This window comes from Dendrobates tinctorius, unplaced genomic scaffold (assembly GCF_039654945.1).
Source record: "Dendrobates tinctorius isolate UK_male_01 unplaced genomic scaffold, ASM3965494v1 ptg000035l, whole genome shotgun sequence".
Taxonomy (NCBI): Eukaryota; Metazoa; Chordata; class Amphibia; order Anura; family Dendrobatidae; genus Dendrobates; species Dendrobates tinctorius.
In genome coordinates, this window is record NW_027361703.1 from 34377746 (window position 1) to 34399704 (window position 21959).

At 41.0% G+C, this 21959-nt stretch overlaps 1 protein-coding gene across 15 annotated transcripts in view; it reads right to left on the bottom strand.

The window, feature by feature from the left end:
• Positions 1-21959, bottom strand: part of CADPS2 (calcium dependent secretion activator 2) — a 708285-nt gene that overhangs the window by 404447 nt on the left and 281879 nt on the right. For all 15 annotated transcript variants that reach the window (XM_073573395.1, XM_073573389.1, XM_073573398.1 and 12 more), the window contains exons 9-12: positions 16498-16564; positions 7713-7821; positions 5969-6172; positions 4022-4158 (exon numbers count right to left, since the gene is read on the bottom strand). In XM_073573395.1, coding sequence (XP_073429496.1) covers positions 4022-4158; positions 5969-6172; positions 7713-7821; positions 16498-16564 — 517 coding nt within the window. The remainder of the gene's footprint in view (positions 1-4021; positions 4159-5968; positions 6173-7712; positions 7822-16497; positions 16565-21959) is intronic.

The following is a 21959-nucleotide window of genomic DNA, read 5'->3' on the forward strand; positions in this document are numbered from 1 at the left end:
AGCAAGCTTTCAGAACTTTTTAGGTCTCTATCTCAGGCATGGTGTAACAAAGTTTCTTAAAAAATACAAATATATGTACAAAAGAAAAAAAAATGAGGCAAAATATATAGAGGTTTTCAGCAAACAAGTCACAACACACAAAAAAAATACATAGAAATATCCTCTACAATACATAGAGGATATAAAGGAACATATCTACAGTGCTCATAGTGTGGAGAATTTGTATATTTGTCAGTACATTAGCCTATATTGCTCTTAATTTATTCATATCTCAATATTTCAATATAAAGGGAAAGGGTCTTCTTCCATTGCTTTGGTTATAACCATCAATGAGACAAGTTTAACAACATAGTAAACTATTTTAACCTCTTAAAGACCGCTGATACGCCCTTAAATGGCCGTCATTAAGGGGCCTTATTCCTCAGCGCTGCTTTTTATTGGCGCTTAGGAATAAGGAAATGTCACCGCCAGGTGGCACTAATTCATGCGGGTGTCACCTGTATATGACAGTTGACCCCCTGCTATATTTACCTTGGCCAGTTTTGCAGTCGATCAGGGCCGGATCCGGTGACTCCATCTTGAAGAATGGGCCTAGACACTTGGCAGCCACTGTAGCCCTCTTAAGTAGCTGGGCACCCCCAAGGTACCGCCCCCGGACGGGGCCAGCAGGAAAATCCGGGTGACCTGCCCCGTACTATAATGTGCGCTGCTGGGTGGCACCCCCCGACACTGCTCCCCCAGCTGAAACGTGGTCCTCCCACTTGTCCGGACGTGTCCCTGCACCATACACCGCCCCCGGATCGTGCCCCCATCCCGCACCACGGGCCACCATTTTTCTGGTGACCCCCCCCCAGCATGCCACAGGGCTACGCCGGCAGACATCACCGCTCGCTGCCCGGACCGCGCATGCCCGGCCACGTCACTAGGGCCCACCCCTTCTGGCTGCGTCAGCCATGCCACGCCAGAGGCATACTGGAACCACACCAACGCAGTGCCCGGAACGCCCATGCCAGCCCGATACAGCCCCAGGAGATGGCCCCTCCCCGCAGCTTATACTTACCAGCACCTGCGGCAATGGGCCACCTTGAAGCCAGCAGTCCCCCTGAAGGCTGCTTCCCCCTGCTGGTGCCTACACAAGCAGTTCCCCTGCCATGTGGCGCTTCCAGCACACCGGACAGGCCGAGGCAGGGGATCCCTGTTACCTGGACAGGCCTGCCGGGCCAGGGCACATCTTCTGTCTACAACCTTCTTCACAAGGTATGTCTGAAGGGGTCCCCCTATCAGGGACAGGAAACCAACTGATGCGGGAGAGAGGTGCCGCCCTTTTATGTCTGTAGGTTTCCTGTCCCCGAAGGGCGGATCCCATCTCTTGTGGTGCTGTCATGGGAGACTAAATAAACCTTTGCTTTTTCATCGTGCTGCCAAACAAAAAGTAGAATAACACGCGATCAAAAAGTCATATCAAAATAAAAATGTTTGTGATGAAAACGTCATCTTGTCCCGCAAAAAAAAGCTGCCATACAGCTCCAACAGCAGAAAAATAAAAAAGTTATATCTCTCAGAATAAAGCGATGCAAAAACAATTCTTCTTTATATAAAATAGTTTTTATTGTGAAAAAGCGATAAAAGATAAAAAAAAAAATTATAAATGTGATATCACTGTAATCATACTGACCTGAAGAATAAAGCTGCCTTATTAATTTTACTACACATGGAACGTCATAAAAAAAAAATTAAAGCATTCCTGGTGTTCGATCTTTAATTCTCCCAAAACAAAGAATAGAAAGCAATCAAAAAATGTCATGAGCCCGAAAATGGCACTATCAAAAAAGTCAGCTTGACTCGCAAAAAACAAGCCCTCATATTACTCTGTGGGCGAAAATATGGAAAAAGTACAGCTCTCAAAATATAGTAATGCAAAAACTAGCTTTTGCATAAAAAAAAAAAAAAGAAAAAAGTCTTTTAGTGAGTGACTGCAACCAAACATGAGGCTATGTGCACACGGTGCGGATTCTGCTGCAGATCCGCAGGGCTTCAGGCTCTGTGGGTCCGCAGCAGATTTAGGAGCGTTGTAAAGTACCATTGTTTTCAATAGTAAACTGAAAAACGCTGTGCACATGCTGCAGATTTTTCTGCGCGAATTTGCTGCGGGTTCAAATCCGCAGCAAGTCAATTCTTTGTGCGGATTCCGCTGTGGTTTCACACCTTCTCCATTGTAGAGGTGTGAAACCGCAAAGCTAAACCGCAGGCTAATCCGCAGGTAAACCGCAGGTTTTTTGACCTGAGAATTTACCTGTGGATTTTTCCAAATCCGCACGGAAAAATCCGCAGGATCAAAATCTACGTGTGCACATAGCCTAAAAGCCTGACATAAATCTGGTATCGCTGTAATCGCATCGACCTGAAGAATGAAGTCACCTAATCACTTATACTGTACGAGGAACGGCATAAAAAAAATATATAAAACCAATTCTTCACATGCTGTTGATTTTTTCATCCTGCCTCCCAAAGATCACAGTTAGGCTCGGCACACATTTACATTGCGCACTGCACAAAGCGCTTACATCGGGGTTTCTGTGTAAATCTCTGAAATACGTGATTCAAACAGAACCCCAGGCGGAAGATTCCCCATAATGGGGCAGATGGCGGTATCACTTTTGGTTATTTTACGCCATATGGGCCCCTCAGTTACTTCACATGTGATGTGGTCCCTAAAAAAATGGTTTTGTAAATTTCATGGAAAAATGAGAAATTGCTGATTAACTTTTAACCCTTATAACATCGTAACAAAAAAAACATTATGCTTCAAAAATCGTGCTGATGTAAAGTAGACATGAGGGAAATGTTATTTATTAACTATTTTGTGTGCCATAACTCTCTGGTTTAAGTGAATAAAGATTAAAAATTTGAAAACTGTAAAACTTCAAAAGTGTCGCTAAATTTCCGATATTTTCAGAAATAAACGTAAGTCATATTGAAAAAATTTTGCCACTATCATGAAGTACAATATGTCTCAAAAAAAACAGAATTAGTGGGATCCGTTGAAGCATTGCAGAGTTATAACCTCAAAGTGTTAGTGGTCAGAATTGTAAAAGTTGGCCGGTCACGAAGGCAAAAACAGGCTGTTGCGCGAAGGGGTTAATGAAGCCGTTTACAAAAAGCAGATTTTGCTGCATTTTTTGCTGCCTTTTTTGTTGTCTCTTGTGCATGCTGAGAAAGTTTAAGGTTTTTGCACCAAAACCTGATACCTGTGGTTTTTACTGTGGTTTTTCATCTACTCATTACTTTGTATGGGTGAAAAAACTTTGCAAAAAACACTGAAAGAAATTACTTGAAGAAGTTTGCAAAAACACAGCAGTTTTCCAAATCAGTCAGGAAAAAAACCCAATGTGTGTATGAGATTTATGAAATCTCCTAGTTTTTGCTGGTACTGTAAACCACAGCTTAAAATGGTCATTGAAAAAAAAAGCAACAAAAACGTAACGTATAAACATAGCATTAGCAAGGACTTTCTGACGTACCCTTACAGGGTCAAATATACATGCAGTTTTTAGAATATTCAACAGTTTTGCAATAAAGAGGCTGTCCAGATATGAATGACCTAACTAAAATCACCTGTTGGAGACTCCTCCCTACTATTCTGGACGACTTTGCAAAATTTATGTATTGCACAATGGGCGGCCATCTGCAGCTTTGTTTGTCAATTACTGAAGAATGGAGGGTGAGAGCGTCCATACCTCCCACCATAAGTATAAACCAGTGGCTGCTCATTTAGACAAAGAGTTGTCCAGATTTCCTAAGTATATTACTGTGGTCCAATACACCAACCAATAGCTTTGAACAATATTTCAGTCTCTTCCTCAGCTACATTGTTGAGAATGAAACCATTTCATATTTGAGGTTGGTTTGTTAAAAATCTTAGTTCTATACCTAAGCAAGGTTTGAAGCGAAGTTTAATAGTGTTTTTTTTGCTCTTTTTTTCCACATAAACTATCTTTATTTAACTGTCTTTCATTCTTACCAGGCAAGAATAGGAATCATTTAATCTATGTTCTAATGTTTGCTGCTGAAGTACTTTAAAGAGAGACCCATGATCATATCTGCATGGATTAGCAGAAATAAACTCATCCATCCCGTGTCTTTGTCCACGATCTGTGTCTGTAGAAAAGGAAAAAAAATAATTGTACAATACAAAGCCAATCTAAGCAAGGCGCTGAAATATTATATTACATTTACACTTTTTAATGCTTCAATTCAAAAACTGATCATCTAGAGCTTAATTCACTGACAACTTGATGATGTGACCTTGGTGCATTTCAAAGCACTTAGCAAACATCCAGGCTAAAAAGAAAATGGTCTGAGAAACAGCGCTACCACGTTGCACATTTTCACCCTTCCATTGTTCTGCCTGGAAATATGTCTACATCAGTACAAACAACAATAAAAAACACATTCATTACAGCTAGCAATCTACTTTCCAAATGGCAAACTAGAGCAGAAATGAACATGTTAGAAAAAGGTAGGTCACTTACAGTCTTTGTTTTGTGCTATGCTTTTAATGAGACAAACCTTGGCAGAGTAATGGGAAGCGTTGTATATAGCAACAAAAATGGAATATGTAACCTTCAAGCGAAAAAAAAAAACAGTGAAAGAGAACAGCAGTACATTCTGAGACAACACAACTTCTGCATTTTGGTTTGTCCTAAATGTAAGGCAACGGACCAAGTGCATTGTTCTTCATAGATACATTTTCAACGCCTTTAGACCCCGCGGGTTTATCAAAGAGGAGTTGTTCTGATTGCTTTTATTAATGGTGTGTTTTGTTAAAAACATCCATGTGAATTATCCAGCACATATAGACAGAAAAAGCTAAGAGGGTTAGTTTTCCAACAAAACATTAACTCAGTTTGATACCAAAGTTCATATTGGGTGAGCAATCTGCTTACATTCATCTTAAAATGCCCTTTACAAAGGGGCTCCAGACCCTTTGTCCCTTAAAATTTAAATGTCTCTTTTTTTTACATTAGTTATCACAAATGTACTTCGCTAAGTGTACTGTTGAGACACAACACACTACCAACTTAAGGTTTCTAAAGGGAAGAAGACAAAGACTTATTGATCAACGCCAATTACAGAATCCGGGTCCTCATAAAACTCCTTATTGATCTGTGGCCATGATGCTAACATAATCAGTCACATTGAGAAATTTAGCCCCAGATCATATTGATCCATGTCATGTTCAACAGCCAACTAGATTTGCAGATGGTAGAATTATTTCATTCAAGCTGAAAGATGGGCAGCTTTACATTTTTTTTCAATGGATATCTTTACTAATTCAGATCATATGGTTTTGCACTGTCAAAGCAAAAGCCAAATTCATTTGACAGTACAGAATGGGTGGCTACACTAGTAAGAAGCAAAACCGAGGAAATTTACTTCCATGACATCACATTCATTTATAGACAACTATAAAAGTCATACAACATCGTTCAATTTCTCCAGGCACATCTGATTAAAAAATAAATAAAATAAAACTTGAAGGTATGAACGCTAAATATGGCTGAACAGACTTTTTCCAGTTTTTTAAGGCACAATCAGCAATAGAAAGATAATAGAAGCCATATAACCAAGTAATATATAAAGTGCTCCTTGTAAATTGGTCAAAGTGGTGAATAGTTTATTCTAGGTTTCAAACATTGTCATATAGTTTAGAAAGATGGTAAACAGGATTAAGACAATATTTAAAAGTAATTTATAGATGCTACAACATATTAGTAAAGATCCAGGTATGTATCTATACATAGGGCACAAGAATTAATTGCACTTGGACTATGGTGCCTAGGGGGACTCAAAGTTCCTTCTGCCACATAAACAGATACCAGTCTCCTAAAAAAGGCACATGCTAGGTGGATACAGGTTACTACACAGACAACATAATGCAACCTGTCGTAATGGAAAAATCTCTTACTTGGTTGAGATGGCTCCACATGAGCGTTTGTTCCTCTGGGGTTTGATTTCAGTGTGTGATTTGAAGTAACGGGTTTATAAGATTGTCCTGTTGCCCTGTATATTGCCTGGACCCACAGTACTCTGTCCTGTTCATCATCACTGGCAAAGATTACAGTGTCCCCTTCTTTAACCGCATTGAAAAACCACCGACCTCCCTGGAGACCTGCAGATAGAGCAATTAAAGAAATATCTGCTAATAATTTTTTTATTTAAAAAGGGATTTGAAAGGCAAATGAATTGAATGAAAAATTTTCCAACTTTACTTTAATCCTTGTTTTACTTTTGTTGATTTTTTTTTCAAATACTTCAATTAGAAAAAAAGACAAAAAAACCTGCCCATCATTAAGAGTGCGTAGTCACCTGAAACGCTTCAATGTCGCATATCATGCAACTGCCTACGCTGATGTTGTTTTATCCTCTGCTGAGCACGTTTTTTGGTGAATAAAAAATAAGTTTTTTCACTAGTTCGTTGAGCTGGATCTTTCATGCTTTGATTGCTTCACACCTTGACACAGTGTTCCAGTGCTCCGAACATCCAAGGATGTCTACTACGGTGAGCTGGACTTTTTTCTACTCTACAAAGGGTACTAGTTATGATCCTTCAACATCCCTAATGTTTTTAATATACTAGGCCACTAAGAACAGCAGCATAAACCCTTTCACAGTTGAAGACAACATAATATGCTGGCATTAAACCCTTTTAACATGGCAGATGACCAGGGTTGTTAGAATTAAACAAAACAGTAACTTAGGACAACTAGGTTAATACTACTATTACCTTTTAAAGGGACTTGGTCAGCAGAGAATGAATGCTCCAACCACATATAAGTACTCGGTGCTTTATGGCCAATTATTTAACTACACCTTCCCACCTGTTAATTTTCCCTCTTTCTTCATAGTGCCAGAGAAGGGCAAATATAAATGGAAAGCAGGTAGGTGGGAAGGTGTATTTATTTCTTAGGCCATGTCATGATGTACTGAGCACCTGTACTTGGTTTGAACAGTTATTCTACTCTGACAAAGTCCCTTTAAGCCATTTCATACTACTCACAATAGTCAAAAACTACTGAAGCGACCCAAAATTCCAGGAGGATGTATTGAACAAAAGGAAATGTTTTTGTCTAAGTATTCAGATGGCATATCAATGTATGCTGTTCCTTTTGAAGCACCTGAACAGCAAAGCTTCTTTGAAATCATCACCCCAAACTGCATTAAAATGATCTTCTAAAGAAGGGGCTCTCTCAGAGAAGTCATAAGCGTTAGAGATAAATGGATCGATTCACAAAACTACGGTTCAGCACCAAGGTCAGTGGTTACGTCACACAGATGACATCACACCAGCCCTGACAAATTAAATGCCATGTTGGGGATGCCGAAACGTAACAGATTCACAGGCCTCCGATCTAGCTGCCAGATACCGCTGGACTGAAAGCTCGTGAATCGATATGCTTTTCTCTAGTAAGAATTCTAGATAAAGGAACTGAAAGTGGGGAAAGGAAATCTTGTCTGGTTAAACAAATGGTGTTCAAGACATGTCGAGATTCCAGTCCGGAATCCTCAATTCAACCACGTTAACAGCTTTATGTGACATATTTTTCTAGCTTATTGTTTTGGTTGTTTTTGTTTTAAAGTAGAGATGTACAATAAATGTCACCAAAAGTTACTAAGCACAGTTGACTTTAGAAAAAAAAAAAATCAGGTACCTGACTGAGGATCAGTGTAATCCACGGTGTATCCCTCCAGCTGCATCAGTTCCTGGGGTTCCGCTTTCTTTTCTCTGTAGCTACACATAGCAAATGTGTATTGGCTAACCTGTTTAAAAAGTGATATGATGCAATCATAAATTCATTAAAGCTTTAATGGGGATTCACTGATATTTCACAAACTGATTTGAAAATGAACCAAATTTGAATATTCTTTGCTCTTCCTCTGCAGCTGATAAATAGGGAAAATGGTTCTTTCTCATCCATACACAAAGACAGTCAATGTGATAGCAGTGAGCCTTAAAGAAGACTTCTCCAATTTTATTATTTTGATCTGGACTGGAATGTAAAATGTGATGCAGAGCAGAATAAAAGGTTTTCTTCTTTTTTTGGACTTTACCGCTTTGTTGCAGATATATTAGCGAAGTATTTGGCACTTAATTAGGGACATGCTCTTCTTCCGTAGCGTGTTGCTGCCTCTTTATGATTGGTCAGTGTGAAAAAGAGGAAGCACCCCCCCAGTAAAATCTCTCTGGTAATGCCCACTTGAACTTAAAAATCAACTGTTTAATTGACAAATACTCTGATTGCCAATATCTTCGCAATGGTTAGGTGAAATTAAAAGGAATGTCTTATTTGGCTCTGCAGAGCCTATTACATTCTGTCTTCAGTTGAACATAAAAAAATTGGTCCTCTTTAATTTGCTGCTGCAGTCACATGACATCCATTATGATTTTGCACAATAAAGCAGTGATTACCTGCTGAAATAATGTGAACGGATGTTTTAAGGAGTCCTCTCATTAAATAAAGACAGTAAATAGAAAGTACTGGAAATTAGAGAATATCAGTGGAACAAAAAACAGCACAGAGTTACCCCACAATTACAAGTTTATTTTCAAACCTTTATCCTATTTATTTTTTAAAATGTTTTTATTGAATGTTTTCAACAACATGCATCAACAAGGCTATATAAAGCAACATACATAACCATATACCGTATATACTTGAGTATAAGCCGACCCGAATATAAGCCAAGGCACCTAGTTTTTCCATGAAAAATTGTGTAAGCTTAATGACTCGAGTAAGCCGGGTATGCATTGTCCCCTCATGCCTGTCTTGGTATGCAAGGCTCCCCTATCCCAGTATGCATGGCTCCTTATCCCCTATCAGTGTATGCATGGCTCCCCGGTCCCTGTCCTTTTATGCATGGTTCCTTATTCCCCATCCTTGTATGCATGTTTAAAAAAAAAACAAAAAAAACAAACATCCTACTCACCTGCATGCCCTTGCAGCATTTCATTCCGGCACCAGCAGCTCTTCCTGCCGAGTGATCACATGGTCCCGCTCATTAAGGTAATGAATATTCACTCCACGCTCATGCATGCTTATTCATTACCTTAATCAGCAGGGCCACGTGATCGCACGGCCGGAAATGCAGCTGGCACTGGAACCAACAAGATGCAGCGAGGGCGCGTAGGAGGGTGAGTATGCTGTCTTCTGGAATCCGGCGGCTGCAGGTGTCACTGTGCGCGCTATAAGAGAAATGAATATTCACTTCTCTTTAGCAGAGGGCACAGTTACAGCCACCGGGCTCCTGCCTCTGTGAGCTGTTGCTCCTCCGCTCCCCCTTCCCAGCCGGCTTTCTGAGACAATTGACTCGTGTATAAGCAGAGGGGGGGCATTTTCAGCACAAAAAATGTGCTGAAAAACTTTGGTTATACACGAGTTTATACAGTACTAACATTTCCATAAGATTTTTGCATCTTAACTCTCGACTCCCTTTCTCTAGCTTCACTCCAACTACCCCACTTTCCCACTGTGTTGCACAGCCACCAGATAAAGAAAGAAAATCAGAGTTCATCAATGAGCTCATCAATGCAGATTGCCCTCATTAAGTGGAAATGGAAATCAAACCAAAAATTGCTATTTTCATGTATCAATCTATGATTGTGACTTAATACTAAATCAACCCAAAGTTCCTTTTAGCACTGCACTACTGGTTTGTGTATAAAAGGTCCGCTCAAACTTTGCAATAAATATCACAGTCCATAGGCACTTCACACTACATGGTGTTTTCCCCAACTATAGTCCTCAAGAGCCACCAACAGGTCATTTCTGGATTTCCTTAGTATTTCACAGGTGATGGAATTCCTGCCTGTCTAGCTGATGCAATTATCACCTGGGCAATACTAAGGAAATCCTGAAAACATGACCTGTTGAGGACCGGAGCTGGGGAACACTGCTATATGTTAACAGAATGTACAAGAATCACTTATATTTCATTTCCAAACCTTATGTTTTGTAAAATGACTATGATTTGTATCATGCTTGAAGAACGGGATGTATTCCCAAATGAACAGGTGTGTTTAACTCTGATTGATCCACTCAGATAGGTGTCTCACATGTGATCTTTGGCTACAGTGCTGTAGAAAAAGCCCACATGAGCTGGCACTTCGTGGGTAAATACAGTAGATGAACATTTTATCTTATAGTTACTGCCATTTTACTAACTGCGTCATCAAATTACTTCAGTTCTGTCTCACTAGGAACTTCTTATTTGACCACAAGATCTACCACCAGCTCAGTGGCACCGCCATGGGGAGTCGATGTGCCCCGGCGTACGCTAATTTGTTCCTGGGCTGGTGGGAGGAGACTCAGGTCTTCAAGAGTGGTCTGGATGTTATGGGACGGACTGAGCTGTGGGTCCGGTATACAGATGACATCCTGATACTGTGGAGGGGTTCTATTGACAGCTTTTCTGAATTTGTTAGCACATCCAACCATAATGATTGTGGTTTATTTTTTACTTCTGTGATGGACCCATTTTCATTGTCTTTCCTTGACATTTTGATTGAGAGGAGTAATGATGGTACTATTACCACCTGTACCTACAGGAAGCCCACGGCTACGAATTCTCTATTGAGATGAGATAGTAGTCATCCAGTACATTTGAAGCGGGGGATACCTAAGGGCCAATACCTCAGGATACGCAGAAATTGTTTTACAGAGAAATCTTTTAAGAGACAGGCTAAGGAACTCAGAGACAGATTTTTGGACAGGGGTTATCCCCATGATGTTTTGAAACGTGCCTACAGAAATGCAAAAGATAAAAATAGATTAGAACTCCTTAACCCAAACCCAGAGTTGAGAACAAGGGTGAAAAGAAATGAGACTAATCACTACTTTTGACAATGGATCTAATGATGTACGTGCTATTCTCACCAAACACTGGCCCATCATGTTAATGGATAAGGTCATTGGAAGGGAACTTTCTACACAACCCTTAATCACATAAAAGAGGCCGTTCATTGAAAGATCGTCTGGTTAACAGTCACTTCACTAGACCCTCCAATACTACCTGGTTGCCCACCAATGTGAAAGGCTGTTTTAGATGTGGCCACTGCGTTGCTTGTTCCGACATTGCTCCAGGCAGTGGCTTTATCAGTAATGTTACAGGACAACAGTTCCAAATTAGAGAATTTATTAACTGCAGCAGTAAGGGAGTGATTTACAAGGCCACTTGCTTGTGTGGCAAGGAATATGTGGGCAAAACCATTAGGGAGTTTAGACGCAGGGTGGGGGAACATATTGGGGACATCACCCATAAGAGAGATACCCCCATCTCACGCCATATCAATCATTGTCAAGAAGGGAATATTAATTCCATCCAATTTGTGGGGATTGAGAGGGTAAAAAAATAACACCAAGAGGTGACAATTGGGACCGGATCATCCTACAAAAGGAGACTAAATGGATATTTTGTCTGAGTACCATGACCCCTGGAGGGCTCAATGACCAACTCAATTATAGGTGCTATATTTAGGGTCTGCATAGGTGTGTGAATCTTTATGTGATTTTATTTCCTTTGTATATACTGTAAAATACCCATTTATTTATTTTTCAGGCTACCATGTTATTCCCAGTTTGAGGGTTTGATTAATTTCTCCCACCTCCTTTTGGTTTATCGCTTCTATGATATTTATCGTATGGATTTTTGTCCAATTATCCACATTGGGAACTTTGCAGCTGGATTGATGTTTCCAGAGGGAGGCACTTTTGTTGCGCTCCTTTTGGGTCATCAGGCTGTATTCCTGGGCTTTGTTATTGCCTCCCGGAACTATTTTGTCACATTTAGTGTTGTCTGGGGAGGCTCTTTAGAGCTGCCTGGCCTGTTTGACCGGTCATAAATAGCGGCGCACAGTTTGATGAGTGCGCGCATGACCGGAAGTATGGGGGCCATTTTGCTTTCGGGCTGTATGAGCAACCGGAAGTATCGCGGCTCTTGCCGCACGATGTGCTTGGCCGGTCTGAATTGCGGCGCACTGATCGATAAGTGTGCGCATGACCGGAAGTGTGGCGGCCATTTTGCTTTCGGGCAGCTTAAGCAACCGGAAGTATAGCGGCTTTTGCTGCGCGGCGTATGCTAACATACACACTAGCCATGGACTGAATGAAGGAGGCAGTGTTATTTATCTCCTCCTGCGCCACGTATCATGTGCTGCGCTCCACAATGGCTAATGGCGGATGGCGTGTGTTCCAATAAACCTCAGGTGGGTGATCTTATCTTGATTGGCAGTTTATTTTAGTGCCCTCTCTGTCAGTCTGCCTCACTCCATTGTCATCTTAGGAGGCAGCCCATATACTGTGTTATTATGCCCAATATGTGCTAGTAGGTCCCCTGAAGAGTCAATAAGTGATGAAACGCGTCGGGTTGCACAGGGATATTGTAGGGCTTTATTGTGAGGGTTAGATGTGGACTGCCCTTGTCAGGGCGGGAGTCATGGGTGTCAGAATTGTTAGCTCATTTAGGGCCTGATTAGGGCGAATGCCTTTCTTCCTGACCAGACATGACTGTGAAGGGCATCTGACTTTGGACATCTTCCATATGCATGCAGTGAGATCTTTCCTTTTCTCATAATGTTTATGGATTCTGTATTTTGATGTCACCTCTATACACATGAATAGGCATATTCCTTGATAACCTGAACAGGGTAGAGGTTCTTTTTTTTTATACCTCTGATAAGGAAACCGTTCATTGTTTGACGTTGGTCTCTATTTACACTGTCTCAGACCAAGTATTTTTTTCTGTCCAGTCTCTTCAAATTTTGTGTCATGGTCACGTGTTTCAGGACGCAGATGATGTCGCAAGGCGAACCCATAACACACGTGACCCTGGATACACCGCCTCCAGTGGGGCGAATTTAAATAATAAAGCGTGCAGGTGGATACGCCGCCTCCACCTGGCGGATTTAGGTATTATACGCCATGCATACATATATCTGGAAACACCGCCTCCAGTAAGGCGCATTTAAATAATAAAGGGGGGAACCTGGGTAACTTTAACAATGGTGGGCCCTGCGATAGGGAATGGGGACATGGAGACCTCCTAAGCTCCCCTGAGCCAGTGTCCCTGCACTCCTTACATTCCCTAAACAGGCTCCACACCTGTCGCCGCACGCGTACCTTAACGCCCTTGCTCACCCTGACCCTAAACCCTCACTAGGGAATGGGTCGGTGCAGAGACTAATCCCACCACTGCACTAATAACACACATGAGGAAAGAGACAATACAGGGGAAACACCACTTAGCTTTGCTCTGCTGCGTGCGCTCCCAGCAACAGAGCCCACCACCTGCGTGCGTCTTCTCCTCCACCCGGATCCATCACCATAACAGGATCCTTCACCTTAGTGCAGCCTTGGAGCAGAGTCCACCACCAGTTGCAGCTGCTTAGAACCAGAGTCCCAAGGATGAGTTCAGCTTCTGACACGAAGTCGAGCATGCTTGAGTCCAGTTCAGCAGCCAAGTCCCACATGGTGAGTGCCACTCTCCATAGTCGCCACTCCACCAGCCCATGCACACTTCCCGCTGACACCATCACTGCGACTCCACCACGCCATGTCAGCCCTTCGTCCAGACACCATAGCTGAAACACGTCCCCCCTGGCTAAGCTGCGCAGGACTCCTCACCAGCTCCATCCTTCCTCCAGGCTCTCCAACTCAAAGTGAAAGCAATCTCACAATATCACAGGCAGTGAGTGAACACCCTGAGCACACCTTTATAGGGTGTCACACCTGATCCATAATTAAGTGCAAAAAACCCTAAAGTGCAATACCACTCACCACCACCGGGGACAGTCAAGACACCTTGGAACTTTCCAAAGTAAAAAAAGTTCACCCAGTGCAATTTAAAACTGTCAGATCACTTCAGATCATGACAGTTTGGACTTGGAATAGTCACATGTATATACTCTGTGTGATCTGTTGTTGAGATATATACAGACACTCTCTGTTATAGTCTGTGGCATTTGATTTAGTGTGTTTTATCTTCACTATTTTTTGGTAGCTTTTATTATATTCATTAAAGGTTATGTTTTATTATTTTTCTCTGTTGCTGATTTGCTAACTGCGTGGCTTGGAAATGTAGTATTTCTTTTACACATTTTATTATCGCATGGTGTGAATTGCCTATGGACTAATATTTATTCCAAAGTTTGAGCGGACCTTGCTTGTTATCAGAGACATTCATGGTAATGAGGGTTGTGTCCACACTTGCAGAATACTCTTGCTAGTGGCAGCAGCTCAGAATAATGCAACTTGTTTAGAGCAGCTCAAGTTAGACAGCTGTATGTGAATGCTGAAATGGGCCTATACCAGAATGTGAGGAAGTAATATATTAAAGGGAATCTGTCACCACATTTTAGGCTTATCATCTAAAAATATCATTGGATTGAGTGTCAGCTATGCATTTCCCAACTACTTTTGAAACCCCCTGACTCCCCATGTATCACCTATAAATACTTTTTTTTATTTCACTCGCGTTGTAAGTCAATGAGTTGTGCCCTACTTATTTCCAACTACGCCCGCAGTTGGGCAAAGCATACTGTGCACGCGCGACAGAGCATTGCAATGCGCACGCGCGAAATATGGACACAAACTACGAAATTTATGAGACATATTGCGTACAGCAGCCAAGGAGGGGTGGAGTGAAGGACCTAAGACAACGCCCATCGGACCGGACCCAACTAATTAACTTACAGCACGGGTGAAATAAAAAAAAGGCATTTATGGGTGATACATGGGGAGTCAGGGGGTTTCAGAAGTATTTGGGAAATGCATAGCTGACACGCAATCAAATGATATTTTTAGCTAATAAGCCTAAAATGTGGTGACAGATGCCCTTTAGAAAAGAATCTTTCAAAGGCTGAGCAACAGAACACCAAACTTCCTACATGTTGGTCCATTCCCACTAGCAATAAAAAATATATACTCAAAGTAGTGAATTTGGAGCAACAAAAATCACATGTTGAGAATATCATGGATCTGAACCATGGTACCAAGGACCCCAGCGCTGCCAAGGCTGGAGTGCTAACCACTGAGCCACCATGCTGCCCACTGAATTGCCTGTACTGTAAGCAGCATAAAGTGTAAAATTGCATCCTCTGGTATACAGCAAAGAGCTACTTCTATGCAACGTCTCTTTTACATATACACAAGTTGGTTATCTGCCAGCGATGGGTATTTGTTTTAGAAATCTTCATATAAGGCCTGTTTCACACTTCAGTTGTTTGACGTCAGTCAAAATCCGCCGTTTTGCAAAAAAAAAAACGGATCCGCCATTTTTTTGGCAGATCCTTTTTTTACCCCATTTACTTGCATTTGTGGCGGATTTTGATGGATGGTCATCTGTTGGATCCGTTTTTTGATGGATCCGCCAAAATGTTGTCATCCGCTGACTTCAGTGGACGGACAATGAAATGTTTTTTGTCTGCGTCAAAATAGCAACGGATCCGCCGCTATCCGCCATTTGTTATAATGGTCTCCTATGGGCGGCGAATCCGTTTTCAATCGTTTTTTGATGGGATCCGGCAACGGATCCGCTTTTTGCCAGAAATTTAACCCCAAATTCCGTTCTGGCGGCAGAAAAATTCTCTCTCTCGTCAAAAAACGGATCCGGTGGCATCCGTTTGTGCCACAACGGAAACCGATCCGTTTTTTCACAACCTGGCGGATTTTGACTGACGTCAAATAACTGAAATGTGAAACAGGCCTAGAGGCAACATCCAGAAATTTTCTTTATAATGTATAAATGAAGACTAGGCTTGCTATATAGAAAGTAACATATTATAGAATAGGTTGGTGTGGATGTAAGACATCATATCAGAGCAGATCACCAGGCCTGTTCTGGAAGATCAGATCAATTTATATTCTTTAACTAGAGCTGAAATTTCCTAGGGAATGCATGTGTAAAACCACTACCAAAAGGAATAATTATAATAAATCCCTCACATCTATGAGAATATTGATGAAATGAGATGCATTCCCGTGTCATTTAAAGTTTTCGATTAGATAAATGAAGCCCCCCCACCATGACTCAAAATAAATACATTTTGTTTGTTGCCAATTCTAAACACCAATTAAAACTTAAATATTATTGAAAATCTCAAACTGTGTTTCTAACACATAGATGTGTTGGAAATAAAAGTTCCTGTGTAGTGAAAAATCGATAGTTTGTAGGGGAAAAATATATATGTATAAAAAAAATAAGTTATGGTGCTAAAGACAATACCCACAAAAGAAAAATTAAACAGAAAACAAATATAGTATTGCATTATTTCCTAACCAATATTAAACTAGATCTAAAACAATGTATTCAATCTTTTCATTCCAAAAAGACAGGTTTTATTTTCTATTATTTTCTTAATTGCATTCTAAAATATATCAAATTAAGAAATTAGTAAAAGCAAAACTTTTTATGCTATAAAAATTGAAACGTCAATACACAAACCTGAACAAGGACAAAGTAACGCTTCTTCCAGCGCTTCCAGACTTTCTGTCCCACAGCATATAAGTAGCTAGGGATAATAAAAGAGACTGTTACCATTACATGGTATATTGATATAATATATACTGTACACACAGTTTTTAATTGTGAAGTAAAAACTACTTTTAGTTGTCGGAAAATATGCGCCTGTCTGCCATTCTTCTATTTTGCGCCTGGTCACTGAGGGATAAAATCTGCTAATGTTCCAGCCGGTGAGTTCTCTGGATTTATTGTTACGGTGATGAATTTTGTTATAGACTGATTTCTACCAGCACCCGCAGAATTTCTGGTGGTACACTGCTATTGGAAGCAGGAGGTCAATTGCTAACTTTTAGCGAGAATTACAAAGTTTTACATAGGACAAAGACAAAATATAGGACAAAGATAAAATATAGTTTTCAATTTCTTGAATTAATCTATTCATCTATCGCCCAAGAACTGCAACCAAACACTCAGAAAGCTCAAGATCAGTATTTTCACATTTCAAAATTCATTTTAATAATTTTGAGCCACGAACTGCAAGTTTAACCCCTTCCTTATCGATGACTGAATAGTACGTCATCAGTAAGGATCCCCTGCTTTGAGGTGGGCTCCGGCGGTGAGCCACCCTCAAAGCCGTGACATGTCAGCTGTTATAAACAGCTGACATGTGCCCGCAATGGGCCCGAGCAGAATCGCGATCCGCTCGCACATATTAGCTAGTTAAATCCCGCTGTCAAAGCTGACAGCGGGCATTTAACTACCGCTTCCGGCTGCCGGGTAGGAAGTGAAGGCATCACCGACCCCTGTCACGTGACCGGTGGTCGGTGCTCATAGCATGCAGTAAATCTGCTACATATGGGCAATGCAGTAAATCTGCTCATCGCCCATATGTAGCAGAGCAGATCAAGTGTTGCATGCTTCTAGCCTCCTATGGAGGCTATTGAAGCATGTGAAAAGTAAAATAAAAAAATGTTTAAAAATTAAAAAAAAAAAAAAAACTAAAAAGTTCAAATCACCCCCCTTTTGCCCCAATCAAAATAAAACAATAAAAAAAATCTCACATACACATATTTGGTTTCTCCACGTTCAGAATCACCTGATCTATCAATAAAAAAAGGATTAACCTGATCGCTAAACGGCATAGCGAGAAAAAAATTCAAAACACCAGAATTACGTTTTTTTAGTCGCCGCGACTTTGCATGAAAATTCAATAACGGGCGATTAAAAGAACGTATTTGCACAAAAGTGGTATCATTAAAAATGTCAGCTCGGCACACAAAAAAATAAGCCCTCACCCGAACCCAGATCACGAAAAATTGCGCAATTTTTTTTTTTTACCAAACTTTGGAATTCTTTTTCACCACTTAGATAAAAAATGAACCTAGACATGTTTGGTGTCTATGAACTCGTAATGACCTGGAGAATCACCAGGTTAGTTATAGCATTTAGTGAACCTAGCAAAAAAGCCAAGCAAAAAACAAGTGCGGGATTGGAATTTTTTTCCTGTTTTCGAGTACATGACATGGTAAAACCAATGGTGTCGTTCAAAAATACAACTTGCCTCGCAAAAATTAAGCCCTCACATGGCCATTATTGACAGAAATATAAAAAAAGTTATGGCTCTAGAAAGAAGGGGAGTGAAAAACGAAAACAAAAAAAAAAAATTCGAAAAAAAATTCGAAAAAAGCTCCAGAAGTTAAGGGGTTAAGATCCAGCCATGGCATCTCAAAAGACCTGAGTGAGAAACTTGCTGACATCTTATTCTGTGAGCCATTTCTGATGATTATATATTATAGTGTGGAACTAGAGCTAGTAGGTAAACTGATTTACTTCAAGGGGTTGTCAGTTTTCAGGCTGGTAAGCCTTTAAAGATCATTTGTAGTTTTATTTAACTTTTCAGGATAATCGATTGTGTGTGTATGTGATGAATAAAACTTTTTATGTCCATTATATGAATGTATTCTGCACCCTTCACCATCTCTATTTCTCTGTTGTCTCTGCACTAACAAGGTGGATGCTTGCGGCTATGATGGCTCCCATACATGTCACACACACTTTTGTCACTTTTATCCTAAGTCACGTAACAAGGCTCATTAAAGGGTCAACATTGACTTTTAGGATTTCTACTTCCAATAGGTGGCACTAGAGTTCTAGTCCTCTTCCTCTCTGAAGAGACAATTTGCATAATTAGCATATTTCCCAGAGGAGCATTGAGGCTTTAAGTCCCCTCACCTCAACATGCTTAGCATGTCATTCTCCGCAAGGAGAAATGATACTTCTTGGATATCGGTCTGACGCCTCTCACATAGCCAAACCAGATCTCACACTTTGCACTGATGAGGGTCAGTACCCCGAAACACAGTGTCTGCAAATTGAGATTCTGGCTTGGCTTTTATCCTAAGTCATGTAACAAGGCTTGTTAAAGGGTCAACATTGACTTCTAGGATTGCTACTTCCAATAGGTGGCACTAGAGTTCCAGTCCTCTTCCTCTCTGAAGAGACAATTTGCATAATTAACACAAAAACATGATACAGACCTGTAAAGTGCTGTGAAAATTATTGGCTCTATAGGAGTAAAATAAATAATTTAGGTAACCTTCCTCTCCTATTCCAATGTAGCATACAGTCATGGCCAAAAGTGTTGACACCCTTAAAACTGTTCCAGAAAATGAAGTATTCCTACCAGAAAATTATTGCATTACACATGTTTTGGTATACACATGTTTATTGGGCAGCATGGTGGCTCAATGGTTAGCACTGCAAACTTGAAGCACTGGGGTCCTGGATTCAAATCTCAGCAAGGAGTCGGTATGTTCTCCCCGTGTTTGTGTGGGTTTCCTCCGGGTTCTCTGGTTTCCTCCCACACTCCAAAGACATACTGATATGGAAACTAGATTGTGGAACCCAATAGGGACAGTGCCAATAATGTATGTAAAGCGCTGTGGAATTAATGGTACTATATAAGTGTGTAAAATAAAAAATGCTTCCTTTGTGTGTATTGGAAGAACATGAAAAAAATGAGGGAAAAAAGGCAAACTGGACATAACTTCAAACTAAACCCCCAAAATGGACAGGATAAAATTGTTGGCAACTTTCCAAAACAACTTGGTTTCAAGCATGTGATACTTGTTCAAACTCAACTATGGCAAGCAACAGATCTGTGCAATATGAAAATCACACCTGAAACCAGATAAAAAGGGGATAAGTTCACTCTCTCTTTGCCACACTAAACATGGAGAAGAGAGAGAAGAGACCTGTCTGATGACTTTAGATCCAAAATTGTTTAGAAATATCAACAATCTCAAGGTTACAAGTCTATCTCCAGAGATCTTGAGGTTTGTCTTTGAGTGCACCATAATCAAAACATTTACAAAGCATAGCACTGTAGCTAATCTCCCTGGATGAGGAGGATAGCAGAAAAAATTATGAAAAGTTGCAAAGCAGGATAGTCTGGATGGTGAATAAGCAGCCCCAATCAAGTTCCAAAGAAATACAAGCTGTCCTACAGGCTCAGGGTGCATCAAAGTCAGCGCCAACTCCATCGACATTTGGATGAAATGAAACGATCTGGTAGGAGACTCACGAAGACCAAACTGCAGACAGAGACATAAAAAAACTAGACTGCAAATGTACGCGAGTAAGCCAAAATCCTTCTGGGAAAACATCTTGTGAACAGATGAGACCAAGATAGGGCATTTTTGGTAAAGCACATCATTCTACAAGAGGAGAGAAAAGACCGGGAGTTACCAAGTGGAGGACCAAGTCTGGGATCCAATGAAGGATTTCATAGTACAACTGGTGGGTGCCGATCCTGCACATGCATTCAAGCAAGTAGAAGGAAAGGGATGTCCGACTCACCAACCAGGTAAAAATCAAATTTATTAGAACATCGTTAAAAGAAAAAACATTAAAACAACCTGCCCCGCCAGAAAGTAAGTATTTTACTTATATTTGGTCCCTTGACAATAGGTGGGACTATAGCCCTAGGGCATCTCTATCTTTTTTATCTCTGCACAATTGAAAAATTGTTTTCCCACCTATATTGATAGGGATTTGATAGGGAAGTGAGGGACAGTCCTTGTTGAGTGGGGGCGCCAAAAAATCATTGTATAGGGTGCCAACCTCCACAGATAGGCAGATATAGATTAGGCCTATTGTAGGGCTATGTAGGATCTTAATATTGGTATTTTTCATTTTTTGGTATTTACCATTTTTTTCACAGGGAAGGTGTTTTTTAATATTTAACATTATAACATTAAAGGTTTTGTTTACTACTTTATGTTTATCCCTTGATTGATCAATTTGAGTCCAATAAGACTGAGAGGTGCAAGAAGCTTGTTCGTGGTTATAGGAAGTGATTGATTGGAGTTATTTACTCCAAAGGTTATGCAACCAAATATCAATTTGAGGGTGCCAACAATTTTGTCAGATCCATTTTTGGGGTTGTGTATGAATTTATCTCCAATTTGCCTTTTTTTTTTCCTCTTTTCTGTTGTTCATGTGAAATTGCAATAATTTTCTGGAACAATTTCAAGGGTGTCAACACTTTTGGCTATGACTATGTCCAGAATCATCAGCAATTAGTACACTGCACAGCAATACTGACCCATATAACTTTAAATTTAATTCTGGGTAACATAAAACGCTTCATCAGCGATATATTTCTAGTATTTGTTTGTCCCTCTCTTTGATGCTCTTTCCTCTTACCCCCAACTGCCTTTACTACCAAAGGTTTTATTAGGCAGCTGTACTGTGATCTATCACTAATCTGACTGTTCACTGTATCTTAACCAAGACGTTTTTCAGAAATAATTATGAGTTCAGAGGGAAGAAGTGAGAAAGAAGCGACTCATAAGTGGAGAAAAATAATATATTTCTGATAACATACCGTATATACTCGAGTATAAGCCGAGTTTTTCAGCCCCCTTTTTGGGCTGAGAAAGACCCCCCTCGGCTTATACTCAAGTCACGGTCCCTGCGATTGAGAAAGAAAAAATTACATACTCGCCTCTTGTCACTGGGGGCCAGGTGCCGATGTCCTAAGAAGGCAGGAACACTGGCGCGCTATGGAGGTCAGGTGCCGGTGTTGCCGCTGGCTCAGTCCCCCTGGCACTAGCGATATTTACCCGCCCCATCGCTGCGCGCCGCTGTGTCTTCCGGGTCCCTCTGCAGTGACGTTCAGTTCAGAGGGCATGATGACGTAGTTAGTGCGCGCCACGCCCTCTGCTGCCTGAACATCACCTGTAGAGGGACCCGGAAGACAGAGCAGCGCGCAGCGATGGAGCGGGGACCGGTAAATATTGCTAGTGCCAGGGGCCTGAGAGCCAACGGCTACACTGGCACCTGACCCCCATAGCGTGCCGGTGTCCCCGCCTGCTCAGGACATCAGCACCTTGCCCCCAGCAACGAGAGGTGAGTATGTCATTTTTTTTTTTAAATGGCAG